The sequence below is a fragment of the Electrona antarctica genome (assembly GCF_951216825.1).
Source record: "Electrona antarctica genome assembly, chromosome: 13".
Taxonomy (NCBI): Eukaryota; Metazoa; Chordata; class Actinopteri; order Myctophiformes; family Myctophidae; genus Electrona; species Electrona antarctica.
In genome coordinates this window covers 1,531,421-1,544,790 of record NC_136794.1, presented here as the reverse complement: position 1 = coordinate 1,544,790, position 13,370 = coordinate 1,531,421, and the positions used below count along the sequence as shown (strand labels likewise).

The window sequence follows — 13,370 nt, the reverse complement described above, 5'->3', positions numbered from 1 at the left end:
CGATTTGGAGCAGAACATGTCAGCCGCTACTCTATTGAGTACTGTGTCACTGGACAAGATGACTGGCAGCAACACACAGAATCCAAAGCTGATGAAGTTACCATTTCCAATTTGTCTCCTAACACAGACTACGTGTTCAGATACCGAGCAGTGTGTCCAGTTGGCAGAGGGCCAGCCAGTGAAGTCAGTGAATCCATGAAAACTTTACCCACAAGTCCACCTGAAAAACCTGGAGTTTCACCAAACGCACATGGACTCTCAGTTACATGGGAGAAACCCACTGAGATTGGAGATGGGGTGACTGTGGAGAGCTACAGTGTAGAGTACGCTAAATTATCCACTGAACAACCGCAATGGGACAAAGTGACATCACAAACCGAAATGGCCATCATTACTGGTCTTGAGCCAATGGCAGAGTATGAAGTTCGAGTCACATGTGAATGCGGTGCAGCTGGCAGAAGCAAGGAAAGCAGTGCAGTCACTGTTCAGACAACACGTGACTTGAAGTCCTTTCTGAGAGACCTGGGGTTGGAGGATCACTACACAGAGAAGCTATCCTTGAGCACAATACTCCAGATTGATAAAAAGACCATTACAGATGAACCTGCTACTTGTCATTCAGATCTTGCATGGCATTTTCTGAAGAAGTTAATGATGGTCAATGTAACGGCGAGGAATGTGAAATGTTCAGAATGTCCAGAATCTGAAACAAACAGTGATGCTTCATCTGACACAGATTCAGATGTTGATAGTATGCCAGACAGTCAGGGCTCAGATATGATTCACCCCTTAGACATTGTCACTGCTATTTTTCTGTGCTCCAATGGTTTGCTACAGCAGGAAATGGCATTGAAAATGTCCATGTGTCAGTTTTCATTGCCGCTGCTACTTCCTAATTGTGAAACAGGTCAGTGTCAGTTCATGCTTTGGGCAATGAGAGACATTATCAAGAGGTTCAGATCTCATTCACTTCCAGATCCGAAAAGCTTTATTGAAGACAGAATTGTTCTCTCTAAACTTCCAATGGTGTCTTTTGTAAGACTGGGTGAGTGCTCCTTGTCCAAGTCAAAGATTCTCAATATGCTGCTGAGTAATCCCCAACAGTATCATGACACATTTGTTCACCGAGACATGGAAGGTGGTGATCGTCCAAGGAAAATATCTGATGGATTGGTTGAAATGAGTTGGTATCTTCCGTGTGGAAACACTAACATTGACATTTTCGGAGAGCCAGTAGCTATAGCTAACCTCCGGGGGGACATCAAATCCTTTGAAAAACAATACAAATTTCTTTGCCAGACATCAGCAGCAGTTTTTGTGTTTGTTGACAACTTGGACTCTCAGTACAAACTACAGAGCAGCCAAAACAACAAAGCACAGCTGTTCTTGGTCGGTAACACCCAGAGCAAAGGTTTCAGCCTTAAACAAGTGGCAAGGACGTTTAACTTGAAAAAGAACAACGTCATTATGAAGACTGAAAAGATGAATGATGCAGTCTTTGTCAAAAAGCTCAGAGAAAAAGTCACCAATGTGGTCAACAGCTCAGAAATGAGGATGAAGATGGAGAAGATGACTGATGTTGCCAAACAACTTGGAATTGCAGTTGATGAGGACTCCCCAGAGTGTCAGAACGCCAAGAAAACTGCAGACGCCATCACCTCAGAGATAACAGACATTCTTAAGTATAAGGAAAATCAGCTTCCCCTGCAAGGGAAGATATTGAAAAAAATAGCTCGTTTAGAGAAGGAGGGATTCAGGCTTAAGAATGCTGGCGATAAAAACAAAGAAGATTACAAAGGTGAGCTCCAACAAAAGAAAAGAGAACTTCGAGAACAACAAAACAAGCACGGCATGTCAGACGCCATGGCCTGCTTCATAAGTGCATTATCAAGCCCAGGGATAGAGCGTGCATATTTTTTGAAGTGGATGCGAATGAACCTTGATAACTTGTCCCGAGTAAAACTCTCTTCTCTCCGTGAACAGTATAAAGAGAAATGTAAGAGTTCTGAAAATAAGGATGAAAAGAGCTTGAAAGAGCTTGATAGACAACTTTCCAACATTTCACTGGGGATAGAACACTTCTTGCGTGAAATGGGTCAGCTATATGAGTCTGCAATGGAAACTTGTAAATCACATGAACAGCTACGTGAACAGCTACGCCATCTTCCCAAATTGTGTGCAGAATTGCTCCTTGAAGGATTTCCCATGGAGTTGGTTGACGGTGATGCATCCACCATTCCTCTTACTTGGGTGAAGGATGTTCTCACTCAGCTAAGTGTCTTGGTAGGGGAGAAGAACAAACTCCTGGTCCTAACAGTTCTTGGAGTTCAGAGCACAGGAAAGTCCACGCTCCTTAACACCATGTTTGGAGTTCAGTTTGCGGTCAGCAGCGGTCGATGCACTCGAGGTGCCTTCATGTTGCTTGTCAGAGTGGAAGAAGACTACAAACGTGTTCTGAACTGTGACTTTGTGCTAATCATTGACACTGAAGGTCTGAAGTCGCCAGAACTTGCACAATTGGATGATAGCTATGAGCATGACAATGAGCTTGCAACACTTGTTGTAGGGCTTAGTGATGTCACTATAATCAACATTTCGATGGAGAATATAACAGAGATGAAAGACATCCTGCAAATCGTTGTCCACGCATTCCTCAGGATGAAAGCAGTGGGGAAGACGCCAAACTGCCAGTTCGTTCATCAGAATGTGTCAGATGTAGCAGCCCCAGACAGTAACCTACGGGACAGGAATCTACTGTTGCAACAGTTGAATGAGATGACTCAAGCTGCTGCCAAAATGGAGAAAAAGGAGGAGAACAAGAACTTCACAGATGTGATGAAATACAATCCAGACAGTGGGAACTCGTACATCCCTGGACTCTGGCATGGGAACCCACCAATGGCACCAGTAAATGCCGGGTACAGTGAGGCTGTTTATGAGTTCAAGAAGAACATAATCCAAATTCTGGCCAAGGGAAGCAGAAAGGGAAGCAGCAGGCCATCTGCTAATAAAGTACTGGACTTTCTGGAATGGACAAAAAGCCTGTGGACTGCAGTACAACAAGAGAACTTTATCTTCAGTTTCCGAAACAGCCTTGTGGCCGATGCCTACATGAAGCTCTGCAAAGAATCCAGCAAAATCGAATGGAACTTCAAAAAACGGATGTACTTATGGGTTAAAGATGCTGAAACAGCGATCTCAAACTTTGGAACTGTGAAGTCTAACGTACCAAACCTGGAAGAGTTACTAACTCAGAAGAAGACTGAAGCCTTGAAAGAGCTCTCTATTTGGGAGACAAAACTCCTTCAACATCTGACTGACTATTTTAAGCAAGAAGAAGGACACGTCCATCTTGTTGAGAGATACAGAGAGGAATTCTCAAACAGTGCAAAAACCCTACGAAAAGACATTGAGAACTCTGTACGCAATCAACTGGAAGCTGCTGTTGAAATCAGACGAGGGATGATAAGTCTTGACGGAATGAAGAAGACCTTTGCAAAGCAATTAGAGGACAAGGTGCTGAAGTTAATTGAAGAATGCCGTAAGAGTGACCCTAAGAGAACAATAATTTCATCGTCACTAGACAGTCAATTTGATGAGCTGTGGAAAGAAACTGAGAGTGAATTAAACTTAACATCTCTACAAGACATTGATGTCTACAGTAAAGTCGAACAACTGCTGTGGTCGGACATATCGCCAAAGGGGAGTTATGCTTCTGAATTACTGGAACAAAGAACCCTGAAACAATGTGGAGACGGGCACTTCAAAGTGGAACCTGCAGGAAACATTGTCAAACAAGGAATTCATCAATTCAATAAATTCTTCCTTGGCAATGACAAAATGCAAAATGCACAAAGGCTAGCTGACATGATTATTAAGGATTGCACACGGTATGTGTCTGAGAAAGTGGAAAAGAAAACCAATTACCATGACACTTACATCTCAGAGATCCTAGATAAGATTGATAACATGTTGAGTGCCAATGGAGATGTTAAGGGGGATATTAAGTTTGAAGTGCACTTAAAACAACACGTGTGTGGTCTGTCAGCTCGAGAGTTTCAGAAAATGCACAAAGACTTCAGAGATAAAAATGACCCACAGGTTTGTCTAAACAAACTGAAAAACGAGCACTGTTCTGCCTTTAAAGATTTGTTCAATAAAAAAGACCAGTGTCAGAAAAAAGCTGAGCAATTCACAAACCTCTGCCTGAGACCTGCAGTGGAACACAATGTCACCAGTTCCTTGGGTCCAGAAATTGTTGATGTAATGCTGGCAGGCAAAAATGCTGATCAATTTAGCACGCGGTCATTCTTCCAGCACTCCCTTTTGAGCTATTTGTTGTCAGAGGACCGTCTTGAGACCTATGTGAGCTACATTAAGTCATATGAAGATTTTGTTCGAGACTGGATATCTGACAAAATTGTAGAACAATTCTCAAGTGGGGATGAGCTGTTTGAATTGGAACAAAAACAAATTGAAGCAAACATCAAGTACATAACTAGCGCTATCACAAATGCCCAAAAGGAAACCATCACTGTGGAGACTTTTGTCCAAAATATTTGCGATGGAATTGGTGATAAACTGTTAATTCCACAGGATGCTCTGGAAACTGTCTTGACCCTGAACAAATCAAACCTGGAGGATTTTGTTCATTGGCTTAGAGTGTCTGTGAAAGAAATGGAACAGGCACTCACAAAGACATTCAAAGAAAAGGACCTGTCAGAAAAACTAAGGTTACTTGATGTCAAACCCCAGAACGAGCTGTTCAACAAAATCTTTGGATGTGGGAAACAGTGTCCATTTTGCAAAGTGCCTTGTGACGCAGGAGGCAAAGGACACGCGGAACACTTTGCCTCAGTCCACAGACCAGAAGGTCTTGGTAGTTGTAGGAATAAAGAAGATCAGAAACTCGAAACTGATGTATGTTCTTCATTTGTGATAAGTGAGACGTCGTTCTGTTGTTCTGAGACAAAGGGAGAGTTTCACCCTTATAAAGACTACAGGGACATTTTCCCTAGCTGGAAAATTCAACCAGACGAAAGCATTGAGGCATCAGACTACTGGAAATATGTGATGAGGAAATTCAACAATGAATTTGCCGAAATATACAATGCAAAACCTGCTGATATCCCTTCAGCTTGGATGACGATTGACAAACCACAGGCACAGAGAAGCCTTGATGCATCCTTTAACATCAAACATGAGTCTCCACTGTGTTTAACCTAGGAGTTATTTGACGGCATCACTCATGAATATGATTTCCTGCAATGTATCAATCACCAGACTCCTCACTTTTGATTTCGGCCAGACATCTTTTTCTTTGGTTCTTAGGACTTTAGATCTCAGTTTTTGATCATTCACGACCCCTATCCTATGGTATGTTTAGTACTCTGATTTAGGTGCTAATAAAAATCTACTTTAGTATGTTTACCTGAATGTAAATCAAATTCATTGCAATTGAGACCTGACTTTGTCGATTCATTATGTTATTGCTTAATGGCCGCAACATAATTTGGACGCTCGTCACAAACAATTTTGTTTGGCACAATTTAGACAGCTCATAATAACGTTTGGGGGCTTGTCAAAATGTTCTTATGTTTATGTAGACTCCAATCAATGTTCATACCTGTACTTATGTTTCTTTCCATGGATTGAATTTCTGCTTTACTTATAGACTCATTGCTTACTATATTATTCATTAATGTCTTCATCTTGAACATTATTTTTTGAATAGTTTAATCAAAGCAGTAAAATGTTAAATGCCCTGAAATTGTACAATGAACATACTTTATTGATATTGTGTGCATTGTCATGAAGCATTCTTTAAGCTGTATGAAAAACAAAACATCTAAACAAAACAAAAAACATTGTTCTATTTCTTGTGAATAAAGAGACCAAATCAGCAAACTGCCTATGAACTGTCTTTAACGTTTCAGTATAAAGTGTATTAAGGGACACGGTAAACAGAAATACCATCACATGGTTGTTTTTACTGTCAAGAGTTTTGATATTATGTTATCATGTGTTTTTAACTTTTTGCCAATTATTTGGGGGCCCACGTTTATAGACTGATGGCCCACCATGCAGTGGTCACTGACCCACAGGGTGGGAGTTACAATAAACAAGGTGCTGTTAAAAGCCTACTTTTCATTGGTTAAATATTAAAATCCAAACATTTTCACTTCCAAAAAGTTAAAAAAAGAGCAACACAGCAGATCTTACAAGCTCACAACGCAGAGCTTTGCAGCGCATTGTGATCTTGTATATTGGGTATTTCCACTACTTTAAATTTGCACAGGTTCCTATTTACACGCTGTCAGAGTTACAGACCCTTAAGGGTCCATTTGGTACCATTTACAGACTGTCAGAGTTACAGACCCTAGGGGGGCAATTTGTTTCGTAACTATGTTGCAAAAATATATTCGCTGATTTCATTGGATGTTCCTAACTCTCAACCATTGTATGAGGCTATTAGCTGATTTCATTGGAGGATGAAGAGGAGAAGAAGATATTCCTGGGGACCCCCTGGACCTTCATCGAGGACCCCTGGGGGTCCCTGGATCCCACTTTGAGAACCTCTACTGTAGGCCTACATGATGTCATGTGAGAAAGAAAGTGGAACTGAGTCTGAATCTCTGCTATAGGGCATAGCAGTGGGCGTGGTCTTCTGGACCCACTGAAAAATCTGCCATTAATTTTCCCCATAGAGATTTACACAATTTTAAGCCTAGAATTCAGGATCCAGGTGAATCACAGCCATAACACATATGATTCTGTGAAAATAAACGTTTGAATAATTAATATAGTCTACTACTTTTAATAAATAATATAAATAATAAATACCCTTTGTTTAGCGCTTTTCATTTTTTCACAGAAATTATATAAATATTTGTGTAAATCTGATTTTTGAGGTCTTATTTTCTGAAGTCTTAAGCCTGAGTAATCTGAGATTACTGTTTCTTCCATGTAGCATAAATTAGTAAAGTATTTATATTTCTTCCATGAAGCATACATTACTACTTCTACTTCATCTATCTATGAAGCATACATTAATAAAGTACTTCTATTTCATCCACCAAGGTCAAGTTTATTATGTCCCAAGCTGGGCACATCGTTTTTGCAGCTGATAATAAAAGCTCTTAAAGACATTACAAACAGTAGAACATACATAAACAACAACAGACATACGTATACATTATCACAAGATAAGATTTTACATTAAATATAAAGTGCAACTAGAGCTAAAGTGCGCCGAGTGTAACTACATCTACCTCCTCCTGCTTCCCTTGTTGATGGCCCGGATGGAGGTAGGTATAAATGAGAATTTCTACCGGTTGGTTTTAGTAACCATTGGCCGGATGGCAGGAATTCATTTTCCCGGTATAGGGGGTGAGAGCTGTCTGCTCTGATTGATGATGCTTTTTTTTAGCACCTGCTAGTCATATACATGACTCAGACAGCTGAATTTTGCCCCCACAATTTTGCTAGCCCCCTTAACGACCCCGTTAAGGGCATTTTTCTGTCTGACACCGAGGTTAACATACCAGCAATACCAAAGGAGATGACAGACTATCCATGAAGCATACATTAATACAGTATTTCTATTTCTTCCATGAAGCATACATTACTGAGTTGAGTATTTCTACTTCATCTATGAAGCATACATTAATAAAGTACTGTATTTCTTTGCAATGCATAAGCATAAGTCTGGCCCCTCTCAATGCATATTGCCGAATAGCTCTCACTTCCTTTCTGGACAACAAAGTCACACTTCCATGCAACTTCCCCCCTATCCACAAGGAGGGGAAGTGCACTGAAGCATTATGGGCATTGTAGGAATTCAGCAGTCCAGTCAAACACACAGACTTCATTATTGTTCTGGCCATAGGGTGCAAATTTCAATTTGTGCTACTGTTATCTACTACAAATACTATTAAAGGACCACTTCACCACTTTTCAACATCTCTTCATATAATCACTAATGTTCATGATAAAACACCACCATTTTTCCTACTCAGTCTGTGTCTCATAGGAGGGCTTTGGGCAGTTCGGACACCCGTCCACCAGTGACATCATCATTAGGCAGATTTTTTTTTTAAACAAGATTTGTTTTAAAATATATTTAGATTTGTATTATCGTGAGAACGATGGCTTCAACATTTGCATTGCAACTTTTCAGGAAAAGAAAGCCTGCCGTTTCTATTAGCTTGAATTCACAATTGATGATGTCACTGGTGGACGGGTTTCTGAACTGCCCACAGCCTGAGACACAGACTGAGTAGAAAGAATGGTGGTATTTTATCATGAACATTAGTTAGGACCAATTATAGGAAGAGAAGTTGAAAAGTGGTGGAGTGGTCCTTTAACATTGATTGACTGGAGTTTCTCCTAGGGGTGAAATGTAAGAGAATCCTATATTGTGTGTGTGTGTGTGTGTGTGTGTGTGTGTGTGTGTGTGTGTGTGTGTGTGTGTGTGTGTGTGTGTGTGTGTGTGTGTGTGTGTGTGTGTGTGTGTGTGTGTGTGTGTGTGTGTGTGTGTGTGTTGACACATATGTGTGCATATTGTCATAAACCTTTGTCATATCAGGTCTTTTAGCATACGTACTTGAGACAATGTCCATTACCTTGAAGAGTTTCCATTCACTATATTAAGTGTTTATCAAACATTGTTCATGTCAAGGACATTCCAATTAATATGTATTTGACCACGGAGTTCCTTCACAATCACTGGTCTTGCCTTAGTTTCCAATCATACTAATAGTTAGGTAAAGTTACCTTAAGTTGTGGCAAATCTGGGAAAAAAATGCTTACCACTAGCTTTCTTCACAGATGTGTTCATAAAGGTGTCTACTATCACAGAAAAATGTGTTCCAACCCAACTCCCTTGGGAAACTTTGTGACAGCTGCTGAAAGTTGGGGTACCATACAACCATTATAAGGCACACATTTATAAATTTCATTATGCTTTAAGTAGCATGTGACGTGTCAAACTAGGGGTTTTTCATCATTCTGAATCCATTCCAATCATTAGTTTTGCACGAAAAACACTCCTTGGGCTAAAAATGGCCATAGCCGTCTTCACAAATGTGATGAAATCAGCACATTTGGGCATATTTGGGCAAGTGTCTATGGCCAAACTACGGGTCAAACTAGGGGGTTTTCATGATTCTGAACCCGTTCCAAGCATTCATTTTGCACGAAAAACACTCGTTTAGGCTAAATTCAGCCATAGAACTTGCCCAAATGTGCCCTAATGTCCCCAAATGTGCTGACCTCATCACCTTTGTGATGACGGCTATGTCCTTTTTAAGTCGTGTTTTTCGTGCAAAACTAATGCTTGGAATGGATTCAGAATCATGAAAACCCCCTAGTTTGACCCCTAGTTTGGCCATAGACTCCCTAGTTTGGCCATAGCCACTTGCCTAAATATGCCCAAATGTGCTGACTTCATCACATTTGTGATGACGGCTATGGCCATTTTTAGCCCAAGGAGTGTTTTTCGTGCAAAACTAATGCTTGGAATGGATTCAGAATCATGTAAACACCCTAGTTTGACACGTCACATGCTACTTAAAGCATAATGAAATGTATAATGTATTGTATGGTACCCCGACTTTCAGCAGCTGTCACAAGTTTCCCAAGGGAGTTGGGTTGGAACAATTTTTTCTGTGATAGTAGACACCTTTATGAACACATCTGTGAAGAAAGCTAGTGGTAAGCATTTTTCCCAGATTTGCCACAACTTACGGTAACTTTACCTAACTATAAGTAAGGCTCTGTTTCCATTCTGGTCAAATTCAGGGTGCTGAAGTCTGGCCCCTCTCAATGCATATTGCCGATTAGCTGCACCTGGCCTACAAGGCACTGCTCCATGGATTACACCTCAGTAATGGCCGCGCCCAGGGCACCCTTCTGTGGATTTGTCTATATCCTCTCTAGAGGGTGAATTTGTAGACTACTTTTTTATGCTCACCTCTAGGGGGCGAGCTTTATATCCCCTTCTGTGTTAATCCTTCTGGTTTGAGCCTCAGAGCTAGCAGCAGTTATCCTCTCCTCACACACCACCTTAAGAGTCATCGTGACACTGTAAGTGTTTAGTTGTCTAAAATGTGCAAGGAGACAAGTTTATTTGTTTCAAGAGATTACAACCAGCCATTGGGTTTGGGATACGGCTTGTGATTTGTGTTGGTTTTTATTAACTTGTTTGTTGCCAATATTGTAAGAAAGTACAATGCATCATTTATGTCATGTTTTTGGCCATGCGGGCGTCAGTGCACCTGTTGCTGATCTTACTGTACCTAATTATAATAGTAATTAGCACTTGCCTGCCTGCTGGATAGAATTTCTCTCCAATGTGGCTGCTGTGCATTTATGGTAAGCCTACAGTATATGTCTGACACTTCAATGGACATTGAAGCTAATCCTGCTCACTGCCCACAGTTTAATTGCAGTCTTGCTTCTCTAGTTTACAACGTTAATATTCACAAGCTGCTTTGGGTCAGAGCTATGGACAAATCTAGCGGCAATTTGCAACTCTAGATTTGGGATGAATGATGAGGTCCCATGTTGTCCAACATCATGACGCCCCCGTGTTGAGGTCCCATGTTGTCCTACATGACGTGATGAGGTCCCATGTTGTCCAACATCATGACGTGATGAGGTCCCATGTTGTCCAACATGACGTCCCATGTTGTCCTACATGACATGATGAGGTCCCATGTTGTCCAACATCATGACGTGATGAGGTCCCATGTTGTCCAACATCATGACGTGATGAGGTCCCATGTTGTCCTACATGACGTGATGAGGTCCCATGTTGTCCAACATCATGACGTGATGAGGTCCCATGTTGTCCAACATCATGACGTGATGAGGTCCCATGTTGTCCAACATGACGTCCCATGTTGTCCTACATGACATGATGAGGTCCCATGTTGTCCAACATGACGTCCCATGTTGTCCTACATGACATGATGAGGTCCCATGTTGTCCAACATCATGACGTGATGAGGTCCCATGTTGTCCAACATGACGTGATGAGGTCCCATGTTGTCCTACATGACGTGATGAGGTCCCATGTTGTCCATCATGACGTGATGAGGTCCCATGTTGTCCATCATGACGTGATGAGGTCCCATGTTGTCCAACATCATGACGTGATGAGGTCCCATGTTGTCCAACATGACGTGATGAGGTCCCATGTTGTCCAACATCATGACGTGATGAGGTCCCATGTTGTCCATCATGACGTGATGAGGTCCCATGTTGTCCATCATGACGTGATGAGGTCCCATGTTGTCCATCATGACGTGATGAGGTCCCATGTTGTCCAACATGACGTGATGAGGTCCCATGTTGTCCAACATCATGACGTGATGAGGTCCCATGTTGTCCATCATGACGTGATGAGGTCCCATGTTGTCCAACATCATGACGTGATGAGGTCCCATGTTGTCCATCATGACGTGATGAGGTCCCATGTTGTCCAACATGACGTGATGAGGTCCCATGTTGTCCATCATGACGTGATGAGGTCCCATGTTGTCCAACATCATGACGTGATGAGGTCCCATGTTGTCCAACATCATGACGTGATGAGGTCCCATGTTGTCCAACATCATGACGTGATGAGGTCCCATGTTGTCCAACATCATGACGTGATGAGGTCCCATGTTGTCCAACATGACGTGATGAGGTCTCATGTTGTCCAACATCAAGACGTGATGAGGTCCCATGTTGTCCAACATCATGACGTGATGAGGTCCCATGTTGTCCAACATGACGTCCCATGTTGTCCAACATGACGTGATGAGGTCCCATGTTGTCCATCATGACGTGATGAGGTCCCATGTTGTCCATCATGACGTGATGAGGTCCCATGTTGTCCATCATGACGTGATGAGGTCCCATGTTGTCCAACATCATGACGTGATGAGGTCCCATGTTGTCCAACATCATGACGTGATGAGGTCCCATGTTGTCCATCATGGCGTGATGAGGTCCCACGTTGTCCAACATCATGGCGTGATGAGGTTCCATGTTGTCTAACATCATGACGTGATGAGGTCCCATGTTGTCCAACAACTAGCAGCACCATGATGGATGACATGATGAGTGGAGCCTGCCAATCAGTAAAAGTAGTCATTATGCAGAATGTCCCATTTCAAGTTTTCAATATCGCACGCACGCACGCACGCACGCATGCACGCACGCACGCACGCACGCAAGAACGCACGCACGCACGCAAGAACGCACGCACGCACGCACGCACGCACGCACGCACGCACGCACGCACGCACGCACGCACGCAGGCAGGCAGGCAGGCAGGCAGGCAGACAGACAGACAGACAGACAGACAGACAGACAGACAGACAGACAGACAGACAGACAGACAGACAGACAGACAGACAGACAGACAGACTATTCAACCCCCCCCCCCCCCCCCCTGCTCCTCCATGCATTTTTTGGCCAGATAGATTGTGTGTAGCGGATAAAAAAAGGAGCAAACCTGGAATGGAGCCCTGGGGGACCCCGGTCGACAACTGTGCATATAGGTTTTTAAGTGGTTTTAAATACAATATTGACTTAAGGAGTGCATGCATGGTGCATAGTGTGGGAACCTCTTCAACTCAGACAACAACATACTGTTCAGTCTCTATCTATCCATTCTCTTCGTATCGCTTCGTCTCACCTTTTCGCTCAATTGAACACCCGAGAAGCACGTTCGTTCTCCAAGTACATAGATTTGTATACCAACGCGAATCGATGAACCATGCACGTTCTTTCAGCGTCTTGACCTGCCACAAAACTGGTAAATCGGTATATCTTTTCATAATCACTGAAACCGATCAAGCTGGATGAACTTTTGAACTCATTGTCAGGCCGGGACCCCCTCAGCCCCGGGAGGGACCCCCTCAGCCCCGGGACCGACAGCTGTTGACTGACAGGAGAAAAAGTGTAAAGTACACTTTTGAGGTACTTTTTTAATTTACTTTTTACGTTGTTTTTTTTTACTCCAGAAATCTTTAGAGGCAAATATTGTACTTTTTACTGCACTACAAAAATGTGAAAGCTTTAGTTACTAGATACTTTGTAGATTTGTATTATTATTACAAAACATACATTACTCACTTCATAGCCCTACATACATTTCCTCCGAGGTGGAAAGCCTGGTGACGTGAGGTTACATTTCGGCATTACATCAGTTTTTATACATTTGAAAACATGAAATGAGACTTTGTGTTGCATTGATTACATTTTGATGCTGATACCTTTGTAAACAATTATATTTTTGTAATTTTCATAATGTTGTTGATGTCTGAGGTGGGTGGGTCTTTCAGTACCTTCATGATGCTCAGTGACCTCATATA

The 13,370-nt window shown here is 42.2% G+C and overlaps 1 protein-coding gene across 1 annotated transcript; it reads left to right on the top strand.

The window, feature by feature from the left end:
- Positions 1 to 381: 381 nt before the first annotated feature.
- Positions 382 to 5,226, top strand: LOC306935573 (up-regulator of cell proliferation-like; the record flags this gene model as incomplete). Its single annotated transcript, XM_079518672.1, has 2 exons — positions 382 to 3,516; positions 4,525 to 5,226. 2 exons carry the CDS (start codon positions 382 to 384, stop codon positions 5,224 to 5,226), a joined length of 3,837 nt encoding a protein of 1,278 aa, XP_079374798.1.
- Between the last annotated feature and the right edge of the window lie 8,144 nt (positions 5,227 to 13,370).